Here is a 25,206-nt window from a genome sequence, read left to right as displayed (position 1 = left end):
TCGTGATTTCATGGGTCATGATGTCGAGCCCCATGCTGGACTCTGTGCTCAGTGTGGAGTCTGCTTGGAGTTCTCATTGGCCCTCTCCTTCTGCTCCTCCTCACCCTACTGTCTCTCTCTTTCTCTTTCTCTAAAATAAATAAATCTTTTTAAAAAATCTGTTTAAGCTGGAAAGCTATCATAAGCATACTTAAATCAGCAAATTTTTTAAATGTTTATTTTTTATTGAGGTATAATTTGCATATAACATTATGTAGTTTAAGGTGTACGACATAATGGTTTGATATTTGTATACAACCCAAAATGATCACAACAATAAGTTTAGTTAATCCATCACCATATATAGTTACAAAATGTCTTTCTTTTTTTTTCACATGATAAGGGCTTTTAGGACCTATACACTTAAACAACTTTCCAAAATGCAATAGTTATGGCTAACTAGTCACCGTGCTGTGCATTATATCCTAGGACTTATTTATTTTATAGCTGGAAGTTTGTACCTTTTGGCCCCCTTCATCCATTTCACCCATGCCCCCCACCCCTCTGATAACAACCCATCTGTTCTCTATACAGTATTCTTAAGGCTCAATAAATAATAATGAAAATTTTCCCTGCCATACATGTCTAGCAACTCCACATAGTATGGAGACAAATAGTTTGAGAAGTGGCCTCTGAAACTGGGATCAAAAACACAAAAGCTTAAGGCTGGCCCAGATATGGGCCCAAAGGAGGCCTCAGATTCAGGACACAAGGTCGAGGCCAAAGGTCAAAAAATATCTTGAGGTGAAAGAGTTAAGCAAAGAATTAAATACAGAGGAAACACAATGAATATGCAAATGTGTGGAATAATATTTAACCCCCTGCATCATTAGAAATGACAATTAAGTAAATAAAATACTACATACATGTCAATAAGTAAATTGAACTTGAAGCTGTTACTCAGTACTCCTGAGGGTGCAGTAAACCTCACACTCTCCCTTCATGCCCTAGTGGGGTCCTGGAATCACTGGCAACTTTTCTTGCTATGCATTCTGAACAAAGCAGGTTAGTGGTTCCCTAGGGCTGGGGGTGGGACTGGAAATTGACTAGAAATGGGATGAGGGCTCTTTTGGGGGTGAAGGATACATTCTCAAACTGGATTTGGTGATGCTGGCACAACTCTGTACATTTACAAAAAAAAATTTAATTATACACTTGCAATTGGTGAATTTTATGGTATTTAAATAACACCTCACTAAAATCTTTTTTAAAGATTTTTTTTTTATTTATTTGAGAAAGAGAGCAGGAACTGGGGGACAGTGACAGAGGGAGAAGGAGAAGCAGGGTCCTGGCTGAGCAAGGATCCCAATGCAGGGATGGATCCCAGGACCCCAGAATTATAACCTGAGCCAAAGGTAGCTGTTTAACCAACTGAGCCACCCAGGTGCCCTAATAAATCTGTTTTTTTAAATTGACAGAGCTAGGACATAAATCCAGACCATCTGATTCCAGAAGCCACCCTTACACAATAGTTGCCTTCACAGCAGGAGAATAAACCACAGTTGGAAAATGCAAGTTGTCTACATGTCACTAATTTCCTCATTTGGCTTCCTAGATAAAATACACAGTACTAGACCATTATCTTCAAAACTGTACACATGGTAACACTATCTGCCCCCTGCTCCTCAAGCCAATACTGTAAGTTTGAGACCGGAAGGCATGAACAACTCAGTCTAGAAGAGTTGCCCAAAATAGAAGTCCCCAGTCCCCTGGAAAGTTTCTGAAAAAGAAACTGCCACCCTCAAGTAATTGTCAGTATCCCTAAAAAAGCCAGATTGCACAATAGCATTCCATCCCAAAGCCACAAGTGCTAAGAGAGAGCATAGAGTGGAGTCTACCAAATGTGGGATTTCCATTGTTCTCTCTCCATGGAGTCGGGACACTCTACTTTCCTAGCATCAGAGTGTGATAATATGCATGGAGTATTGCCAAACCAAGCCTCAGTATTGAGTTTTATTGGGGCTCCATTACATAGGTATGACTGATTGCCAAGATGGCTGATCTCAGTCACCAGCCTCCCTGGGCCTCACCCACAATCCCCACCCTAAACCACCTTATTGGTCTTCCCACTGTGGCTAGCCTCCATCCTAAATCACACTGTCAGGCTATCCAGTATGACCTGAAGACACCAGGCAAACAATAACCTTTCTATCAGATATAATACTCAAAGGGCATAGAAGTGCCTAGAAGTCCAAAACGAAGGCCAGACATCTGTTTGTGTAAGGTCACATTCTTTACTGCACAGACTGCCTCTTCTGGGCACACTCTCTGAGCCACCACTCTGAATGTGAGCCAGGGCAGTAGCCTCTGGTCTTGTCAGCGTCAGTCAAACCTCTGCTCTAAAATCAAGTTGGGAACCCAGGATTCTTGGCTTAGCACACCTGGGTAGAGCCTCTGTCCTATGGATGGGGATTTGTAGACGGAGGCCCTATTCTCCTCCAGCACTCACTGGGAATTGAGCCTCTCTGACTTGGAGAAGATGAGAAACATTGGTGGCCTGCACCTCCTAATCAGATAATTCTTGACTAGGAACCGGGAGGAGGCCATCTCCTCGGCCACACCAACTTGGGGATGGAGCTTCCATCAAGCTGAAGTAAGGGAGGGAAGAAGATGGATGTGGGTCAAGGCTCCAAGGCCACACTCTCCTTACCAAGTTTACTAGGTTTTCCTGAATCAATGTTTCCTCATTTGCTACATGCCCCTATGATAATTTCCAGAGATCTTAAATGGTTGTTTTGTATCATTTTCTCTAGTTTTGTATGTTTCACTGGAGAGTGGTTCTGCAAAGCTCCTCCCACTGCCATCCCACCTCTGCACAGACTTTTACTATCACATTCCAGGCAAGCAGTCACAGAATTTGAAGAATAAGGTTCTGTACTGTGACGCAGTTGAGGATCCACATCTCCGTTCTGAGGAAGTTATGGCAGGGACGCCAGCTGCCTGTCGCCAATCTCCCTCATGGCTCTTTCTTGCTCTCCCTCTTTCTGGCCCTGCATTCAGCTGGCCACCACTGGCTGAAGGATGACCCCTACCCCCAGGGGGTAGATGCAAAAAATGCTCCGGGTGCATCCACACCCATTCAGGCAACATACCTCCACGAGGAGAAAGGCCAATAATGGAACAACTTCCCGAGGAAAGCACTAATCTGGAAATTTCTCTTTCCCTCTAATTCAGGGTTCCTTCCCTTTTTTCATGCCATGGACCCCTGCAGATGGTTACAACCTCCTTCCCTAAATAATGGTTTTAAATGCCTAAAATAAAATACATAAAGATAGGGGAGCCTGGGTTCACTCAGTGGCTCAGTGGGTTGAGCCTCTACCTTCAGCTCAGGTCATGATCTCAGGGTCCTGGGATCGAGCCCCACATTGGGCTCTCTGCTTGGCAGGTAGCCTGTCTGCCTCTCTGCCTCTCTGCATATTTGTGATGTCTCTCTCTCTCTCTGACAAATAAATAAATAAAATATTTTCTTAAAAATGCATAAAAATATAAAGGAAACCAATTACCAAAAAAAAAAAGCTATCACCGTATTTTTCTAAATATGATATACTAAACACCTGCTTCTTTGGGGACATATTAAATAGCAAGAACTAGTGGAAGGTCTAATCATTTAGAATCCTCAGTGGGACATAAATGATTTTTTTGCAGAAACTCTACAGTGATATGAAAATATCTCAATATTTTCTCAATATGCAATATTTATCTCAATATCCTGACAACAAAATCAGAAATACAGCTAATACATGGTTTTGTCTACATTTTCCAGTGAAAAATGCTAAATTGGTTTAGAGAAAATCAAGACGTGTTCTTTCCCTATCCCCATTCCCCTGACCCCTAAAGCTTATGAGTGCCTAAGACCCAATACTAGGAGTATGATCTGAACCAGTCATCTGGTGGGGGTGGGGGATGCTTCTCAAGCCACCTGGGCAAAAATATAGATTCTGTTTGTGTGCACCGTGATAGTCTGCCTCTCTCACAAGTCCCCCCAGGTAATGCTGATATTCTGGCCCAGACTGTGGACAGGCATCGTGGGAAAAGTCTCTGAGGCTCTTCATGGGAGGAGTGGAGGGAAGAGTCAGAAGGCACGTAGACAGTGTGTCCTGAACCTGAGCATCCCCGGGAAGGACTTGGGATTTTCTGACTTTTTCCTAAGGGGCGTGCTTTCTTTGCCCATGTTTCCATGTCTGATGACAGAAAGGCAACAGAGATTCTGAGCTGCCGAGACCCTCGGTTTCCTGAAAGCTGTCACAGAGCAGCAACTCCTGGTCAGCTAGGTTGTTGACCCCTGCCAAGTCCCAGCATTCAAAATATATCCCCAAGTACACATATCCATTCGCCGAAAACAAAAATGATCCACAAGGCAAGGAACCAAGACTCAATTTGAAGTGGTCTTCCTCCCTTGTCCCCACCTGGTAAATTCCTAGTCAGCCTTTCAATATGCCTTCTCTGTAGAGTGATGCTGTCTTGAGAGTTCTTCCCTATGATAATTAGAAATAAGAATGATAATAATAATATTATTATTAACAACAGTAACTAACTTTTACTGGTCACTAGGGGTCAAGCAATGCGAAAACACTCTCCATGCGTTATCTCGTTTAATTCTTACAATAACACTTGGAGGAAGGTGCTGTCTTCATCTGATGGATTGCATGGCTGTAGGCTGAGGAAGGAAAAGGCCTGTAGTTACCATCTCTGTGCCTTGCACACCTGCTCTGTCCTAGCACTTGCCACACACCCAAGCGGGTGTCCATCCATGTGCATCCATGTGTCCCGCACAAGATTTTGCACACTGGCAAGCTGAGAAGTTATTTCCTGGAACACAGGAAAGATTATATTAATGCTTATGGCCACCTCATGCCTGAATGTGGAAGGATGACATATGCAGAAAATCAGATAGACCAGGACGCTCAGACATTGGTGAGGATCTAATCAGAGCTAATTCAGCAACGAAACACACAAGCCCACAGGAGATAATTTCCAGCAAGCACAGGAGTGCTATTTCGGATTTCACAGAAGGTTACTTTAAAACCATATACAAACTTTACTCAGGACAAAGAGTCACCGGATTTAAGCAAGTGGTGATGAGAAAAAATTGGAACCAGAACCAAATACAAAGCCAAGAGAATCCACGTCTTCTGAGAAAGTTCACAGAAACATTCAAAATTCTCTGAAGGAAAAACCTGTCCCTGAGGAATATCCAAACAAGACTCTGAGCAAAGCACAACCTGAATCCGGCTCCCGGAGAGACAGCCGAGGGGAAATGAATTATTCCCAGAAGAAATACAAATGTTTGGAAAAGAAAATTAGTGCCTAATCGGTGAAATCAACAGCCTGTTGGATGAAGTGGGGCAATTCAAAGGAAAAGAGGTTGAAATTTCCAGACTCTAATCTAGTCACAGAGAAGCTTTTACAACAAGAAGCCGAGACTGATGGTATTCAGCAGTTAGTTGTAGAAGTAACTGAGGATATGAAAGGAGGGCGATAAAGAGCGGCTTCTGAGGGTGGGCGCTCCTCTCCCTAGCGATCTGCTCCCTCTCCTTGATCTTGCTCTTCCTCAATCCTTAGGACAGCTTGTCCAGGCAACGTCTGCATCTGTGGCGGGCTCTGCCCAGTTACTCCCGGCAGAAGATGCGCTGTCTGGGGTCTCCGGCATCGGAGTGTGCTTTGTGACCAGATGTTATCCCTGACCCGAGACAAAGACCTGTGCTCTCACAGAGGGTACACCCAAACCTGTGGTTTTAAGCTTATTTTGTAGCTGAAAAACAATGAAGTTGAAAAGAAAGGAGAAAACTAAATTCAAACAATTGTTGGGGGTGGGGAGAAGAACTGACTTAACACTCTGGAATTATTGACATATTATTGACTTCACCATTTTCCTGAGGGACACATACTATAAATATAACTGTGTGTATATGTATATATATACATTATATATATAATATATAACTCTTCTCTAAACTAAGTTCAATTCTTTAAGGAAACTCAGCTGTCCAAAACTCCAGTATTTGAGATACATTTGATATGCAAGGAAAATATTAAAACATCAGGAAAAAGTCCAAGTTAACAAATGGTGTCACTGTTATTTGCAATACAATAGGCAGAAGTAAGCCAGATATCAAGGATATTAAACTAATTTTCTTTGTCCTATCCAGGATGGCTTTTACAATATCTTTCAGTAAGAAAAAAAGAAATCTGGAGACCTGAGGCATGAGGCTACATTTCCTCATTAGCCTCCTTGATCGTACAAATCCCTTTCATACCACCTCTCCACACCCAGCTTCCTCAACTAATCTTAATTCAAAAACCAGATTGGAGCTCCCACCACCATCACAGGGCAGGAAGCTGGGTCTTTAGGGATCTTCTAGAAACTGCAAATGCTGCCAGGCTGCTCGTCGTGTGCCCTCTGCTGGCCACACATGGAAGCAGGAGAAGTCTCCACAGAAAGGTAAAAAAAAGGGTCATGTAAGAAAAGGCCAAGAAAAAGATTCAGGGTGATTGCAGAAGAAAAAAAACAAAAACAAAATAAGAATCCCCAACAAGGCATCCTGGCTATGAAAACAAACAAAGGATTGACCATATTAAGAGTAGAAAAACACAAAATCATCTTCAAGGATTCGGAAAATAAAAACCAGAAAAAAATTGTTGGAAGAAAGCAAAAATGTGCTGCCATTTTATTTGTCAATGAGAAAATGAGAAGTGGGTTTTCACAGTTTTCAAATCTTAGCATTTTTGGCCTCTGGGCTTCAGGACTGATGCTCAAGACACAGGAGGAGGAGGTGGACACAACTCGGGGGCCCCACGGTCACACTCTAGAAGTTTTTCCAAAGTAAGGTTAACCAACGAAGGACTCCTAGAACTCAACAACAAAACACACAACCCAATTCAAAAATGGGCAAAGGATTTAGAAAGCCATGTCTCTAAAGACATACGAATGGCCAACAAGCACATAAAAAAATGTCCAACATCACCAAGAATTAGGGAAATACAAATCAAAACCCCAATGACACAATCACCTCACACCCATCAGAATGGCTACCACAAAAACAAAACAAACAAAAAGCCCCCCAGAAAATAACAAGTGAGACAAGATGTGGAGAAACTGGAGCCCTTGCACGAACGTAAAATGATGCAGCTGCTATAGGAAATGGCAAGGATGCCCCGACCGTGGGGTTTAGAGAGCTTGGGGCTGGCAAGCTCATCAGTGTGTGGGAGGGCGGTGGGCCCAGAGAGGGCATGGAAGCTCCAAGATCCTTCCCACACCTCTTCCTATGCATCTCTTCTTTCTGGCTGTTGCAGAGCTGTATTCTTTGTAAGAAACCAGTAACAGAGAGTTGAGTACTCTCCCTGAGTTCTGTGAGCCATTCCAGCAAATTATCCAACCTGAGGGAGGGAGTGTGCAAACCCCTGATTCATGGCCAATTGGTTAGAAGCATAGGTCACAACCTGGGACTTGGGATTGGCATCTGAAGTGGGGACAGTTTTATGGGACTGAACCCTTCACCTGCGGGGTCTGCCCTCCCTCCAGGCAGTTAGAATTTAATTGAATTGTTGGACATGTAGTTGGAGTCCAGAGAGAAAGAGAATTCCTTGATAGGAGGGAAAAACTCCACACATTTGATGTCAAAAGTGTTCTGAATATAAAGGAAACAAATTTTAATATCCAAAAGAATTAAAAGTAGGGTCTCGAAGACACATGAGTACACCCATGCTCTTAGCAGAGTTATTCATAAATAGCCGAGTGTCCATTAATAGATGAATGGGTAGCCCGAATGTGGTATATCCAACCATATGATAGAATACTATTCAGCCTTCAAAAGGAAGAAAATTCTGACATCTGCTACAAGGATGAACCTTGAGGACATTACCTTAAGTAAAGTAAGCTAGGCACAGAAAGACAAACACTGTGCAATTCCATGTAGATATCTAGAGCAGTCATATTCATAGACACAGAAAGTAGAATGATGGTTGCCAGGGGCTATGCTGAGTTACCATTTCATGGGTGCAGAGTTTGTTTTGCAAAATGGAAATATTCTCGAGATTGTTTACACAACAATATGAATATACTTAACACTGCCAAACTATACATTTAGCAATGGTTAAGATAGTAAATTTTATGTTCTATGTGTTTTACAATTAAAACTAAAATTTTTTTGAAAGATAATTGGAAACAATGCATCAATACAGTCACTCCTTCATTTGCTGCTCTGCCCCACAGCTGGCTCAGCTTCTAGAAACTTAGAAAGTGAAAGCTAGCAAGGGTTTGGAGATCCAGTTCAACTTTACAGATTAAAACAATGGAGGTCACAGTAGCAAGGTAACCTGAGAAGGTATCAGGTGGGTAGTGATGGAGATGGGATTACAAGGCTCCTGTCCACCAGACTGGAGCCTTACCCTACACCACAACCCCAACAAGGATGGCCCGTTGCTTTATTTTACGTAGGCTCCATACCCAGCGCGGGACTTAAACTCATGACCCTGAGATCAAGAGTCATATGCTCTTCCAACCGAGCCAGCCAGGACCCCAGTCCATTCCTTGATGGAAATGAAAATAATAATGCTTATCCGTTCAGGGCTCCTTCCCACACACCACTGCTCTGGGAGGTCAGATGAACCTATGATGAAATGTGCCTTTGGTTAAAATCAAGGTGATTGGAACTTCAAAGGCCCCTGAACAAACCTGGGGAGATGGGGAGAGAAATATGAGCTACTTAAATGTGAACAGGGCACATGGAGAGTTTTTTTGTTTTGGGGGGTTTTTGTTGTTGTTGTTGTTGTTGTTGTTCCCGTTGAGTTATTTTGTAATAGTTTCCAGTATGAGCCTTAAAAGGAATATCACCCTTCAGGCAGAGTCTTTCTGCCTATCTAAATAATGTCACAGTATGACACCTGCCTATAAATTATTTTTTATTTTACTTTGATGATCGGGAAAAGATATCAACATATATGATGAAATCAGAGCTAACAACTAACTTGTAGTTGATGGGCTAATTTTATTAAAATAAGGACATGTTTGTTTAAACTGAAAACTGTTCTCACTGGCACTCTGCTTTGTCTGGGATCCTTGAAATTAAGGCCAAGGTGCTGATAATAATGACTCTCACACCGTCGGCCATTTCCGTCCTCTTAAATGCACATGGTACTGGGGGGGACAGCAGCTCAGAGATGCGGCTGGCCGACCAATCAGTTCTCTGCCCGCCCAAAATCCTTGGTTGCAGTCCCTTTCCTCATTGGTTTCCTCTGAAAGATTCGCTTTCAGATGGTAAGGCTTTGCCCAAATAAGCTTCCCAGGGCTGGCGATGGCTCGCTGTGCAGCAGCATATGAGGTAGATTCTCTTCGCAGTTGGCAGATGCTCCTGCTGTGCTTTCACCGGGTGTCTGAGTGTTGTCCGTGACCAAAACGTCTGGCTTCAGGTTCCTACAGCGGGGATGCCCCACCCCCAGCCCCGCCCCCCAGTCCCGCCCCGCCCCGCCTATGGTCCCAGTCCACAATCCTGCCTCAGATTCTAACTCTTCAAAGCCTGAGGAATGTTTTCTTCGTCCACAGGTTGTTTAGGGTTCAACTGGCCGCTCAGAGTTAAAAAGGAGTATCTCAAGCCCCCTGCCATGCTGAAAGGAGAAAAAAAGTGCAAATAAATAAACCTCACAGGTAGTATCCCTGGTCTGTACAAAATATACCTCTTTATAGATCTTGCCAGAAGGGAGTGATTGAGACCCCTGTTTTTCTCCTAGCTTGTGGCTCGCTTGATGAGAATTACCCCCTCTTAGTTAGAAATCTTTGGAGGCAGAAAAAGAGGAGATCAATCCCATACAAAACTTTGGAGAGAAAATAAATATTTATTACTGAATAAACTATACTGTTATCCTAAGACAGTGTTCCATAGAACCCAAAAATGCCTTTCAAAAGTGTATCAGCCCCTCCTCCCAATATCATTAATGTATAGTGCTTTGACGGAGCAGGACCTCAGGAAGGCCCACTTCACAAAAGGGAGGCAGACAACTTAGACTTTTTTTTTTTTTTTCCTGAGAAAGACGTATGACTTAAATTCGGATCTCAGCCCCCTGAATTTTCATCACACACATCACGATCTACATGAAGGAGCATGTCATAAAAACAGATGAACGGAGTGATTTAAGTAAAATTATCTTAGAAACTAAAATGTCAAAACACCTCCCGTTCCTTCACTTGCAACAGATTAATCGCACTTTTTAAAATTCATATTTTACTAAAATGAGTTCATTTAGAAATCCCACTCACCAAATATTTAACCCTACAAAGTTTAACATAGAGAAAATATAGTCTCCACCAACTAACATTCCAATGTAGGCAATGGATACATTCTGCAGAAAAAGAGAGAGGATTAGTCATTTTAAAAGGGAAGGATTTAGGGGCAAAATACATATAGATGGTAAAACCTGAGACTAAATATTGTAGTTACTTTTCCCAGAGACATACACAGTAGCTGCTCACAGAATGTTGAATGAATGAAAAAAAACCATTACATATAGCTTTCCGTGGCATGATAATTACAGAACACTGCATCATTCATGCCCCTTATAGTTAATACACAGGAAAAGAAAAAAAAAAGATGTAAGCATTGAGCTGTAATCAGCTTTCCAGATCCCATCTCTTCAGCATCACTGGCTGGTAAATTTTATCATACTGAACCCTAAACTTGCATGGATTAGACATCCAGCAAATTCCAAGCAGTGCCCTGCCCTGTGTATTCTAGGAGGGTCCAGGCGGCCAACAGACAGTCTACTGCTAGAGCAGACACTCTTTCTCACTCGCTCTATTGGTGTGATTGGAAAATCAAAGCAACTGTGGGACAGAGCACAGAACACCCCGCCCTCCTCTTCACTGCTGTGTTTATTCAGACACACAGACACAGACACACTTACACACAGTCCATGAGTTTAGTACCTTATACATTGTGCATATATCTACATTAAAAACAGGTCTTCACAAGGCTTCCCTTTCTTAGTCAACAGGTTCTCCCAGAACCAAGTTTACAAACAAGGCACCTAACAAGGCATCTTGATGAATACAGAGATTTGGGCATTTTTTTCTGCTTTGTTTACTTCATTTTCTCAGACCCTCCCCTCTAAGACCATCCTCGAATTAAAGGTCGTAATTTGTCTCTTCTTTTTAAATTAGCAAGCCCTCCCTCTCTCGTTCATGGATTAGGGGATGAGAAGATCTAAGAAGAGGTGACCCAGGTACAGCTGCGAAGGTCACAAGTCTGCACGCTTTCTCTACCCACCCACCCCCACCCCGGCCCCGCCCCCATTGCAACCATAAAATCTAACCCTGCTCCTCTTGTGAAGACTGGATTCACAGCCAGTTCCCCATTTCCCAAGGCTTCACCTGCTTACCTTGATGGCTCCAACCACTGCTGTTGTGAGGGCCGAATTGTAAAAGCTGCACAGAACTGTGGAATACATCAACAGAAACCTGGGGCAAGGAGGAAATGCTTGGATGCGCGCCTGACTCGTGGGGCAGAACAGATTAAGAAAAGTCTACGTATCACCAACCCACAAGTACTTCAAACAAATGGAGACAACCCTACCATGAAGAGTTTATAACCTACATCTTCAAACACCCCCATTACAATTCCAGCTTTCTACAGGAAAAATGGCCCAGTTGGGCACTGGCCAAATTTTCTGCCTTAGGACTTCTTTTCATTCTGTCTGTGCATTTCCCATTATGTTTCCATGTAAAGGCGGAAAGAATGGGGAGTTTCTTTTAATGGTCTGAAATCTTTTAACAGCTGGGTCACAGCAATGGTCTTTAATCCCTGGGGTGCATCAGAATCGCCAGGCACACTTTGTAACACACAATGATGCCTGACAGCAGTTCTCCCTCAGCTGGTTTGAGGTGGGTCCCTCGGCTGGGCACAGCATCGAAGCTCCAACAGGTAATACGAATGTGCAGCCACTGAGAACCACTGGTGTGCAGAAGGGAAAATCAACAAGGGATTGCTGGCTTTGGATGGAAGAGACTGAAATTGATGGATTCCACAGTAATCAGACCACAAAAAGAAAAGGCATCCAGTCTGGTAAGGAAGAAGTCAAACTTCCACTGTTTGCAGATGACATGATACTATATACAGAAGATCTGAAAGACCTCACCAAAAAACAGCAAGAACTGATAAGCGAATTCAGTAAAGCAGCAGGATACAAAATCAATGTACAGAAATCTATTGCATTCCAATGCACTAATAATGAAGCAGCAGAAAGTGAAATTACAACAACAACCCTATTTACAATGCACCAAAAATAATACAAAACCTAAGAATAAACTTAACCAAAGAGGTGAAAGACCTATACTCAGAAAACTATAAAACATTGGTGAAAGAAATTGAAGATGGCACAAAGAAATGGAAAGACACTCCATATTCATGGATTGGAAGAACAAATGTGGTTAGCATGTCCATACAAAGCAATCTACACATTTAATGCAATCCCTATAAAAATATCCATAGCATTTTTCACAGAACTGGAACAAACAATCTTAAAATCTGTATCGAACCACCAGAGACCCTAAGTAGCCAAAGCAATCCCATAAAGCTGGAGATATCACAATTCTAGACTTCAAGTTATATTACAAAGTTGTATCAATCAAAACAGTATGGTACTGGCACAAAAACAGACATATAGACCAATAGAACAGAATAGAAAACCCATAAAGAAGTCCACAATTATATGGTCAATTAAATGTCGACAAAGGAAGCAAGAATATTCAAGGGAAAAACAGTCTCTTCAACAAACAGTGCTGGGAAAACTAGACAGCAACGTGCAAAAGAATGAAACTGGTCCACTTTCACCATACACAGTAATACTCAAGATGGATGAAGGACCTAAATGTGAGACTTGAAACCATAAAAATCCTAGAAGAGAACACAGTAATTGCTTTGACATTGGCCATAACAACATCTTTCCAGATAGGTCTCCTGAGACAAGGGAAATAAAAGCAAAAATGAACTATTGGGACTACATCAAAATAAAGAGCTTCTGCAAAGCAAAACTGTAAAGTTTGTAATTATTAAGTTTTTATAGATTTTGGAGACTACACCTTTATCAGATCATTTGCAAATACCTTCTCTCATTCGAAAGGCTGCCTTTTAGTTTTGTTAGACAAAGAAAAATACCATATTATCTCACTCATATGTGGGATTAAAAAAAAACAAAGTAAGTGAGCAAAAGGGGGAAAAGGGGGAGCCAAACCAAGAAACAGCCTCTTAACAATAGAGAACAAACTGATGGTTACGAGAGGGGAAGTGGGTGTAGGGATGGGTGAAACAGCTGATGGGGATTAAAGACAAAAGAAAGGAAAAGGAGAAAGAAATTAATGGATTCCACATGCCAATAACACTCCTGTGCCCTGTGTCCAAAGTTAATTCACCAGCCATTCAACATTGATCTCTATATTGACACTTACTGCTAAGAAAATGACTAAGGAATTGTGACCAAACACCAATCAAAAAAAAAAAAAAACATATATATAATATATATATGAATACAGAATCCAATCAGAAGAAATATGTTCATTCCAATCAAGAAGTAAAGAAAATTAGCTTCAACCTAAGTGGGGCACAAAATTCAATCCACCCATAAAAGATACAAAGAGATCATAAGGTGTGTTGGATTTTAAAACTAAATCCCAGTTAAGAGGCATAAGCCTGAATCCCCATGGGCAGAACAGAGGGAATCAGACTCTTAGGAAAGGGCTCAGCCTATGTCCCTATGTGTTAGGTAGTCTCTTCTGAAAAAATTTAGTGCCCAGTCCCCAGTCCAGGCCAGAATCTCTCTTAATAACAGAATCCAGATCACAAATCAACACAGTAACCACTCGGCCTGAGTGTGTTTCTTACCAGGATGGATGGTAAAGAAAAAAAAATCTTAAGAGCTAAAGCACACCAAGCTTTTATGTTAAGGAAGAAATTCCATTATAAACTTAAATTCTGTAATCTTCAGAATTACTATATGTCTCTGTGATGAAAGTAATTACAATAATTTGACAAATTACAGGAACCGACATCTTGGCCTCTGTGGTTTGAAACTGAAATGTACAATGGGATTAGACTTGCAGCTTTCATTGGAGAGAAGTAAGAAAACCTGTGTCAGTCTGAACACAGTATTTGACATTTAAAAGAAGCTGATTTACCACATTTCTAAGTTGGGTTTACTAGATTTCAAAGAATTGCTTAGGTTTGTGAAGCAACCTGGCTCATAAGCTTTGCAGAGGACCTCATTAGGGCTTGAAGTAGCTGGAGAAAAATCAGGAGAATCATATTTGTAAATATAGTTTAAAATGCTTACTTTTTTTAATTCACTGAGAGGTAAAAAAAAAAAAAAAAGACCAACTTACAGTAAATTGTTTAAGAGATTTTCATCAGCTAAACTTGTGTTAATAAGCCATTAATCAAACAGTTAAATGTCCTTATGTTAATACAAAAATTGCTAGTGTCATAAATAGAGCAACAGTATTTTTTTTTTTTAAGATTCTATTTATTTGACAGACAGAGATCACAAGTAGACAGAGAGGCAGACAGAGAGAGGAAGAGAATCAGGCTCCCCGCTGAGCAGAGAGCCCGATCCCAGGACCCTGGGATCATGACCCAAGCCGGAGGCAGAGGCTTTAACCCACTGAGCCACCCAGGCACCCAGAGCAACAGTATTTATAAATTGAACCTAAAGCCTTAAAAAATATCAGTTTTTTAAATGTTTATAATTTTAATAAATTCAACATGAATCCAGAACCCCAGGAAAATCCTATTCATGCATAAAATAAAAAGATTAAAAAACTCAACGTGATGTTACTGAGTGCCTACTCTGTTCAGCCCAGACAGTACGAGTAGATAACCCATAGCATCTTCCCTGGAGGAGGGAGTCTAATAAAATAATAGAGATTATAGCACAAGGGAGCGCTATAACCCAACCTAGGGACACAGAAAAGTTTCCTGCAGGCTTCCTGAATGAATGCAGCCTTAAACCCAAGGCAATCGTGGATATTATTTTTATTTTTGCTTAAAAATTCCTACTCTGGCGTTCCAATCATGCAATGTTTTTCTCCATCCTACCTTTTAGTGAAACCACCTCCACCTGCATTCAGAATTGGCTGATACCTTGGATCCACGCACCATATGAGTGTGGGCAAGTAGGACACACACTCACCAGCTGGGCTGAGCACAGGAGGAGCCCCCCACCCCTTCTCTGAGGTCTGGGGGTGTCTGAAATAGCCATGTCTTACTTAAGTAAGAGCCTCTAGACAAAAGGTTGCATTTCTCAGTATAACCAGTAGGTGTCACCAGAGAGGCTAAAATAAAACGGTAAGTAGTCTTCCAATTTTCTAAGAAACAATCTATTTCTACATGCAAATAGGCACCTATGTAGTCCTTTGGCTAAAACGACCAAGGTTCTAAACTAAAAGAACCTCCATTAACTCAGTACAAAGAAAACCAGACCACTTTTAAGGCTTAAAATGTCAACTTCTGCCTGACAGTAGTTTTGATTTTAGCATCTGTGAATTTATAAAATGCAAAGATATTTAAAAATAGCTTCCTGCCATTCTGTATTTCTAAATCAGATATCATCTATGTCTACTTGAAAAAGAATAGCACATATATGTGATTCACATTCAGACAACAGATGCCAGCAGTATGCTTGGGTTTATAGGTCCCCAAGAGATGGACATGCTCATGAAGAAACCCCTAGAACAGAACTCCTGCTCCAAGGTACTTACTCTTTCTGAAAAGAAACTAACTGATTTACCCAAGTTGTATGACACACTCATGGTAGTCACAAACAGTACTCGAATGACCTCCTTTACAATGTGTCCTGGTTATCATTCTGTGAAGGTGCATTTACATAAACTCAACTTTACACTCCTCCCATCAACCACAGTGGTACCCTAGCACAGTATTCTAATTTCAGACTTCAAAGAATTTCAAGTAATCTCATCTCACCCATCTCTTGTAAGAACATACTCCTACCCAAGGCCTCAGTGGTATCCCAAGGATGCCAAAGTCATGGGGTTTATATGGTCCATCTTCCCAGAGCACCAATTTTACATTAAGCTTTGGTTTACTGGGAATGTGGGAATATTGCTCCTGTGCCCCAGCTATCCTCAGAATCCTGTTTTCTTTTATGCACACATTATAGTAATTATTAGGGATGGGTCAAGAAATAGAACATTTGTTATCCTGTGATTTAAAAATACTTGGTACTTTTGTGTTTTTACTGAGAAATATATTAGGGCTTCAATGGGACCAAAGGGTCTGCTACTGGGACAGAAACAGATTAGGATAATCATTTCCAAAGCCTGAGGGCTGGTGCCAGTTGCTGGTATGAATGAACCAGAACCCATAATTTTTCAGCAAGATTAAAAATACCTGCAGAGCTAGCTTTTTTTTTTTTTAAAGATTCATTCATTTTAGAGAGAGAGTATGTGTGTCTACAAGTGGAGGGAGGGCCAGTGGGAGAGAATCTTCCAGCAGACTCCCCGCTGACCACTGAGCCCCATAGGGATTGATCTCACGCCCTGAGATCATGATTTGACCAGAAATCAAGAGCCAAACACTTAACTGACTGAGCCACCCAGATGCCCCAGAGCTAACTTTTTAAAATCTAGTTTGTCAACTTAAATTTCAGTCTAAATTTTACTTTTGCCAGGGTGCCTGGGTGGCTCAGAGGGTTAAGCCTCTGCCTTCAGCCCAGGTCATGATCCCAGGGTCCTAGGATCTAGTGCAGCATTGGGCTCTCTGCTCTGCAGGGAGCCTGCTTCCTCCTCTCTCTGCCTGCCTCTCTGCCTACTTGTGATCTCTGTCTGTCAAATAAATAAATAAAATATTTTTTTAAAAAAATTTAAATTTTACTTTTCCCTGCGTTTAACTATCTTAGCGCCCACAATCCAGTTTACCTTCCTGACATAAACCCCCTCATATGCTTTATCAACAAACTCCTGATTACAAATTGCATTTCTGAAAGCTGAGTCTACCCTAACACAAAAGAAAATTAAAAGTCTGCCCTTTTTGCCATTGCATTCACTAATCATCCATTTTTAAAGTGTTATAATTTTGTAATTGTATATTCAACATGGGACAGGGGTTTGGTGGTTAGAAAACCCAAGTTTGAAATGCAAACTTTAAGGAGTTGAAGAAAGTAAGAAGCTGAGCATCACATTTCTCTGGAATCAAGGGTTGGGATGCCTATGTGTGAGCCCTGAGTCATTCCTTGAGCAGGGACCAAAGAAAAGGGGCGAGCCCTGTACCAGTTATCCTCAAAAGGGAGAATGTGCTCAGAAGCTTACAATGGCTTCTCTTACTATGAAGAAGTAAATATCCCAATCCTTTGAAAGAGAAACTTCAAGAAGGGATTCTGAAAAAGCCACCATACCAAAATTGAAACTTCCTTCCAGAGCAGTTTCAGGATTCATATTTAAGCAGTGAAAGAAAAGTACAGTTGACCCTTGAATGATGCAGGAGCTAGGGGTGCTGACCCCCTGCCCAATAAAAAATCCAGAGATAACTTTTGACTTCCCAAAAACTTAACTGCTAATAGTCTACTGTAGACCAGAAGCCTTACTGAGAACATAGGTAATTAACACACATTTTGTATATTATATGCATTATATACTATATTCTAATAATAAAGCTAAAGAAAATATTATTAAGAAAATCATAAGAGAAAATGCACTTACAGAGATGTATGTATTCTTCAAAAAAATCCACACAAAATTGGACCCACACAGTTCAAATATGTATCATTCAAGGATCAACTATGTATGTAATAGCAAAAAGATTTTGAAGCCATAGACTGTTGGTAGAACCAATTCTGGCTGGGGTGAAAACACACTGACCTCAAGAAATAGAAATACTGGGGCACCTGGGTGGCTCAGTGGGTTAAGCCTCTGCCTTTGGCTCAGGTAATGATCCCAGGGTCCTGGGATGGAGCCCCGCATCAGGCTCTCTGCTCAGCGGGAAGCCTGCTTCCCCTCTATCTCTCTGCCTGCCTCTCTGCCTACTTGTGATCTCTCTCTGTCAAATAAATAAATAAAATCTTTTTTAAAAAGAAAGAAAGAAATAGAAATATTAACAAGAACAACCACACTTAACATTCCTGAGCATTTTCTGTGTGTCCGCCATGTGCTGAGGGCTCATCACTCTAGCTCATTCAATCCACCTAACCCCATTCTGTGAATCACATACTTTATCTCATTGTTAAAGATCCCATTTTAAAAATAAGGAAATTGAGGCTCAGAGTAGTTAGATAACTTGTCCAAGGACTCAGAGCTAATAAGTGGCAAACCCAGCACATTTGATTCCAGAGTTTGGATGCCTAGCTGTTGCTAAGGTGCAATGATTTCAGTGTCCTCAAAAGACCCACTTTAAAAACAGACCTACCTAATTTTCATCTTTAAATCTGGTGAAACCTAAATCTTAAAGATTTTGTCATTTTTTACTGATTTATTTACAATTGGAATGCCTTTATGGCATTTTCATTTGCAAAGGGACTTCGGATGACATAATACATTAAGAACTTTTATCAAGAGTATTTGTTTTCTAAGAAGCACATTATTAAGTGGGGCAAAAATGTATGGAATTATATACAGATAGGGTCAAACCTCTGACAGGCAAGCCCCAGAGAATGGAGGCTCCCATCTAGGCACCGCTTACCACATCACCACTGAGGACAAAGACTTTGCAGAGGTTAGTTCTTGAGTTCCTTCAATAGTGCAAGTAAAACAAACAAGCAAACAAAAACAGGAACAGCATCTCATCAAGTTTATAGTGAAATGAGAAAATACTTTGAAACTCTGCTCTGTTGTTCATAGGGGAATCGGGGCTTTGTTAGAGAAAGGTACTGTCTAAGTTTGTGTGATATGGATTGAGGTGTTTTTTTTTTGTTTGTTTTTGTTTTTTTAATCAGAGAGAAAAGAAAAGATGGTTTGACAAAGTGTGACTCAAAAACACAGCTTGGATTTTTTTTTTTTCCGGGTCAAATGGGAGACAACAACTGAGAAAACTACAACTATTTCACTTAATTTATGCTTTCAAAAATTAATAGGCAACATCACGTTTTGGAGTAGAATGTGATATCAAGCATGACTTGCAAAAATAAAACTGTTTCATGCTTGCTCCTGGCCTTTCAGGCTGTGTTCCCAGGGACCCTGGGTCCCGTCCCACTCCTTGCTAAAAGGCTACTTTCCAGAGAAAGGTGGAGAAGCAAAGACAAAGGGGTTTTGACAGAGCAGACAGAATATATATTTTGACTTGATTTGTTAAGACATATCACAGATCAAGCTTCTACTTACGGATGATTTCTTACCCCAAAAAACAGGAAAGAAGAAACTGTACGATAAAGAGAACATTCTTCCATTCATTGAATTCAGTAGCCTATTATGTAAAAAAAAAGAAAGAAAGAAAGAAAGAAAGAAAGAAAGAAAAGTAAACTAATGGTTAGAATATTAATTGCAGTTTAAACCAATGGCTTTTACCAAATTGTGTGTTTTAGTAAAGGAAACACTTTCCCAAACAGAAAATACAACTTTAGGGGGCACCTGGGTGGCTCAGTGGGTTAAGCCGCTGTCTTCGGCTCAGGTCATGATTTCAGGGTACTGGGATCGAGTCCCACATCGGGCTCTCTGCTCAGCAGGGAGCCTGCTTCCCTCTCTCTCTGCCTGCCTCTCTGCCTACTTGTGATCTCTCTCTGTCAAATAAATAAATAAAATTAAAAAAAAAAAAGAAAATACAACTTTAAAAAAAAACCTAAGCAATTCCAGTTTGTAATGTTGGGCATATTACTTTTACTTCCCGAATCTCAGATTCACTTTACAAAACAAGGATCTTTTTTTAAAACATCTTCAAAAGGTCAACATGAAGATTTAATGAAATTGTTTAGAACCTGGCAGGTGGCACATATACAACATAACTATTGTTTCTGTGACTATCTCTCTACTAATCTGTGTTCACAAAATCATGGTTGGGTTTATTTTGTATAAATAATCTTAGAAGAAAGCTTATGATAAAATTAATAATGTTGGAAGGTTCAGAAAACTATGAACTTTTTCCAATAATTTATAAATGCTTGGGGTGCCTCAGTGGCTCAGTCAGTTAAGCATCTAACTCTTGGTTTTGGCTCAGGTTATGATCTCAAGATCATAAAATTGAGCCCAGTGTCAAGTTCTGGGCTCAGCACAGAGTCAGCTTGAGATTCTCTCCCTCCCCCCTGCTCCTCCCACTGCTTGCTCACATGCACTGTCTCACTCTCTAAAATAAATAAACAAGCTCGTTTAAAAAAAGAATTTACAAATGCTTAGTAAGCATTATGAACAAATAAAGTTCCTTGTGTATTTACAAAGCAAGCAAGTAATCGGGTGGAGGAGCAGGGACAGAACATTTTACGAGACAGGCTCAACTCTCCAAGACTTTAGTCTTAGTCTCTTAGCTGAGAAAATGAAATTAACCCTCTTGGAATGACAGGCAACAATCAAAAGGAGCATTTCATTTGTGCTTTGTCCTTTGCCTGCACCCAAAAATGATTTTAAGGTGACTCAAGACTATGCATTATGTTAGTACTGGATAACATAATTGAATATCAGTTCTATTCACTTTCTCCTAGGCAAAACTTTATTAGCCAAGTTTTAGTAATTTTATAGATTTAAAGTTATTTAAATCTTTATCAAGTTTATAGTTCAGAAATTTTAGGCCAATTAGAATGGATTGTTCTCCAATTAATACATTTTTGCAATACTTGACATTGTTTCATTAGTGAGACTTTGTCCGCCTCTCTTAACAAAAACAAACACATTAAATGTTGATAATGGTTGAACCTGGTGTATGGGTCCATGGTGTTTGTTATTACTATTTGTTCTCCTTATATACATAGGTTTGAAAGTTTCCATCATAAAATTATTTTCTTTAAATGCTTACTTGTGAAAGAAAAATAATAATAAACATGACTCCATCTTACTGGCAAGCCCAAGCCAATCAAAGGTGCAGAAAACATCCAAGGCAGTCAAAGACCAAAACCAAACAAAAAAACATAGAAAACAATCTATATCTAAAATTAAAATAGAACTGGAAATAATAGAAAACTATATGCTCTGAACTTCAAACCAAGGGTAGCAAAACATTTATTGATTCAACAAGTTGGAAGTATTTCTGCAAACAGTAAATTAAAACTATATATTCCTGAACCACTTCAGGGCCATGTAGTCATTTTCATAAAAATATCTGGATTCTTTGCCACTGTAAATTTTAGTAGATTTTAGCTTTATTTTGTTCCTTTAATAATGATAAAGCTATGCTGGTGACATTTTAAAAAATGATGTAGTAAGACATTTATTTTAAAACAGAGGGGCACCTGGGTGGCTCAGTCAGTTAAGCATCTGACTTTGGCTCAGGTCATGATCTTAGAGTCCTAGGATGGAGCCCTGTGTCGTGTTCCCTGCTCAGCGGGGTGTCTGCTTCTCCCTGTTCCCTTCGTCTCCTGCTCATGCTCTCTTTCTTGCTCACACACACACAAATAAATAAATAAAATATTTTTTAAAAAACAGCAATTAAAGATGAATAACAATACAGTACTGCTTCCTTTAAACTTACTATTGTTGTAAAAGTATGGTAGAGTATTAATCTTTTTGTTTTGCATTTATGTGGGTTTTTTAATCAGAAAAATAAATCTTATTATTTATCCCTATTCATCAACTATAATAAACCATGTACTCTGAACCTATTGCAGCAATTCAAATGACTAAAGAAAGGTCACCCAATCAGTCTTCTCCAAAGGCCTATACTGTTGACAAGAGGAGCTGGCGTTGCTGACTTTGCTAATCAGAGACAGAATCAAGGTGCTGTTACCAGATCTGTTGACTATATAAGTCCAAGGTCCAGGAGTGAACTCTAGTGCCGTTAGTCATACAAGTCTTACCACAACCTCTGATCTTTTCCAGTCAACCAGGAAAAATGACTCATCAAAGTACTTCTTCTGTTAATAAGTTAGCATTTTACCCTAATTCATCAATCAACTTTTGGCACAATCACCCCAAACTGCAAATAAAATGCAATTTTATAGACTAACAGACCTAACTACATAAGATCTCTTCTTTATTGTATTTGGTTCACAATCTAAAATGGATTCAACCATAGTTAAAAGTAACCAACTGAAAGAAACTTGCAACAGAGCAGAACAATCTTACTAGTGAAAAATACCAAATATTTTCTACAGGGATTTAAAAATGACTGGTTACAGAAACTGTCCCATATCTTCTGGTACTCTTATCATACAATACTTGTAATTAAAATAGAGTCAAAGTTTTAATTTCATGACTTCGTATTTTTTCATTTTTATAATAGACCTTTCTTACAGCTTTAAACACATTCTTTTTTTTCTAAATTATAATTTTCATATAGATTTTTTTTAATCTCTATATTTAGTTCTGGAATTACAGTAACTAGTAACCACAACTGGGGCTTGAAGGTACCTTCTGTTTGAAATCTTAGGAGCCTGGTCAAACAGAAGAGGCTAGCCAAGGGTAAATATTGAGAGAGTTTAGCACCAAAAGCCAGAACAGGAGCATTATATTCTCCTAGAACACCACTATTTAATAAGTTAAAGTGTATGTTCAGCCTCTTATACTTTCTAAAGATATAAGCACTAGGTTCTGGTTTTTCGTGCATGAAGGAAAGAAGCACTTTTCATATACAATGAAGTAACTGGGAGGACAGTGGAAGATGTGTTCCTCGAGCAGACTTCCTGGATGGATCCCCTGTATCTCTGGAAGTTATTTAAACACTGGGTTCATCTAAAAGATTAACATAACAGCAGTACCCTCTCCTCTGAGGGCTGTTGTGGAAAGCAGTGAAATAGTTCATGTACAATGCTTTGAACAAAGTCTGATAAGTCTTCAATAATTATGAGCTATTATTTTTATTATTAATTGAGGAAGTATAATTCTGCAATGTAAGCATTATAAGCAGGTGAAACCTCTCTTTAAAGGCTTATTTATCTTAGAGAAAGAGGGAGTGGGAGGAGGGGCAGAGGGAGAGAAACTTGAAGCGGACTCTCCACTGAGGGCAGAGCCCATTGTGCGGCCCATCCCACGAACCCATGAGATCATGACCAGAGCCAAAACCAAGAGTCAGACGTTCCCATGAGCCACCCAGGGGCCCCACCCAAGCGCCCCACAAGCAGGCAAAACTTCTAAGAATACCTGTTACAATACCTGTTCATAAAGCAAAGGTTTGGATGTGGGAACACACATTCCTATGGGAACAATGTTACAAATTATTAACATGATACATCCAAGGGATTTAACTCATAAGGTACCTAAAATTCAGTTTCTGGTTACCATGCCATTCATAGTATTGCTGCTAAGTTCTTCTGCCCCCTCTTTTGGAAAGGGATTGTACCAATAAGAAAGTACAATTTTAAGAAAGAATGAGAAGCCCCAACATCCACCCTAGGAGCCCACAAGAGGCTGCAAACTTCTCGAAGTATTCAAACCCCGGAAAGGCTGCAGATGGGATCCACTCAACCTGTGTGCCCCGCAGATGCCTGCTGATCAGTACACACAGAAACAGTGTCCTGTGGTGGGTGAGCAGCCACTGCACAGGGCCCCTCTGAACCCTGATCCTGGGTCCTGCAACCAGAGACTTAGTGTCTGGGGCTTGGCTCTGTGGGCAGATGCAAGAATGGATGGTAAGTGCTGCCCAGCAAATTTTCTCGCATGAACTTAAGAATCTCCCTTAAGATACAAGAAAATGTCTCAGAAGTGTTATGGTTAGCAACTTTCTTTTTATTTATCTGTTTATTTATTTATTTATTTTTATTTATTTTACAGACTAGAGATCACAAGTAGGCAGAGAGAGGCAGGCAGAGAGAGAGAGAAGGAAGCAGACTCCCCGCTGAGCAGAGAGCCCGATGCAGGGCTTGATCCCAGGACCCTGGGACCATGACCTGAGCCCAAAGCAGAGACTTTAACCCACGGAGCCACCCAGGTACCCCGGTTAGCAACTTTCTGAAAAAGCAGTGGTTGGCATAGGCTGGCACACTTCAAAGCGGCCAGTAAGGATGCTATGGGCTGAATCTTCACCCTTCCTAAGAGATGGCCTCCCGCCAGCTGGGCCTCCTCTATTCCTAGACCATTTTATTTGTCTCTCAGGTGTGTGCAGCAAACAGGTGAGCAGGGCAAATACCAAACAACACATTCTCAAAATTCCAAATGTACCTTCCAGAATACTTAGATGCAAAACTCCATGATCTCTGGAATTTGCTTTAAAATATTCCAGGAGGAAAAAAAAGAATGAAAGCAGATGGGAATAGATGAAATAAGAATGGCAAAATGCCAAAAAGTGTTGACACAGGGTGGTGGGTACGTGAGATTCATTGAATTAATCTATTTTGCATATGTTTCAAAATGTCCATTATAAAGGCAAGAGATAAATCCATTTTTTAAACGATCAAAATCCCCTTCTAAGTTACTTTTCCCAGGATACCCACATCAGCAAATAGAGATATTAAGACTCAAATTCAGATTTTTACTGTCATTCTTTTCAAAAAAGCTTCAAGTCCAGAGTTCTTGTGACTACTTTCTGCTGCTTCTCATGTGTCTGAAGATAACACTAAAGAAACGATTGTGCCAAAGGTGCTGCTGGGGATATCACAGGCCTCGCTTTCAGGGACCCTCCTGCTCATCCTACTTACCACCGTTACACACTTCCCTGCAGTGAGTGCCAGAATTTAACTATTAAGACTTTAAGAGGGGCACCTGGGTGGCTCAGAGGGTTAGGGCCTCTGCCTTCAGCTCAGGTCATGATCCCAGGGTCCTGGAATCGAGTCCGGTGTCGGGCTCTCTGCTCAGCAGTGAACCTGCTTCCCTTCCTCTCTCTCTACCTGCTTCTCTGACTACTTGTAATTTCTGTCTGTCAAATAAATAAATAAATAAATAAATAAATAAATAAATAAAATCTTTAAAAAAAAAAAAAACGACTTTAAGAGTCTGCTCAGTCGGACTGTGATGACCATCCTCAGCTTACCTGTTGAAGGTCTCCAGTAGAGACACTAATGATAAGAGTCGGTATAATCATGAAGCAGGCATTGTAGAAAAGCACTCCATATTTCCCCAACTCCTACAAAAACAAAGAAAACACTCAATTTTAGAAATACAAAGCA

At 40.5% G+C, this 25,206-nt stretch overlaps 1 protein-coding gene and 1 pseudogene across 9 annotated transcripts in view; one reads left to right on the top strand and one right to left on the bottom strand.

Annotated features, from left to right (window-relative positions):
- The first annotated feature begins 4,833 nt into the window (after positions 1–4,833).
- On the top strand, positions 4,834–5,521 carry LOC131812142 (syntaxin-18-like; annotated as a pseudogene).
- Positions 5,522–8,923: 3,402 nt separating this feature from the next.
- SLC35D2 (solute carrier family 35 member D2) overlaps positions 8,924–25,206 on the bottom strand; it is a 48,291-nt gene continuing 32,008 nt past the window's right edge. For 3 of the 9 annotated variants that reach the window (XM_059141380.1, XM_059141377.1, XM_059141386.1), the window contains 6 exons: positions 25,071–25,163; positions 23,258–23,298; positions 19,349–19,430; positions 11,410–11,488; positions 10,292–10,374; positions 8,924–9,642 (listed from right to left, as the gene is read on the bottom strand). In XM_059141380.1, the coding sequence (XP_058997363.1) occupies positions 9,586–9,642; positions 10,292–10,374; positions 11,410–11,488; positions 19,349–19,430; positions 23,258–23,298; positions 25,071–25,163 (435 nt within the window). In that variant the 3' untranslated portion in view covers positions 8,924–9,585. The remainder of the gene's footprint in view (positions 9,643–10,291; positions 10,375–11,409; positions 11,489–19,348; positions 19,431–23,257; positions 23,299–25,070; positions 25,164–25,206) is intronic. The other 6 variants (XM_059141382.1, XM_059141379.1, XM_059141381.1 and 3 more) reach the window with 6 other exon arrangements.

The sequence above is a fragment of the Mustela lutreola genome, chromosome 12 (genome assembly GCF_030435805.1).
Source record: "Mustela lutreola isolate mMusLut2 chromosome 12, mMusLut2.pri, whole genome shotgun sequence".
NCBI classification, from domain to species: Eukaryota; Metazoa; Chordata; class Mammalia; order Carnivora; family Mustelidae; genus Mustela; species Mustela lutreola.
This window is presented reverse-complemented; position numbering and strand designations above follow the sequence as displayed.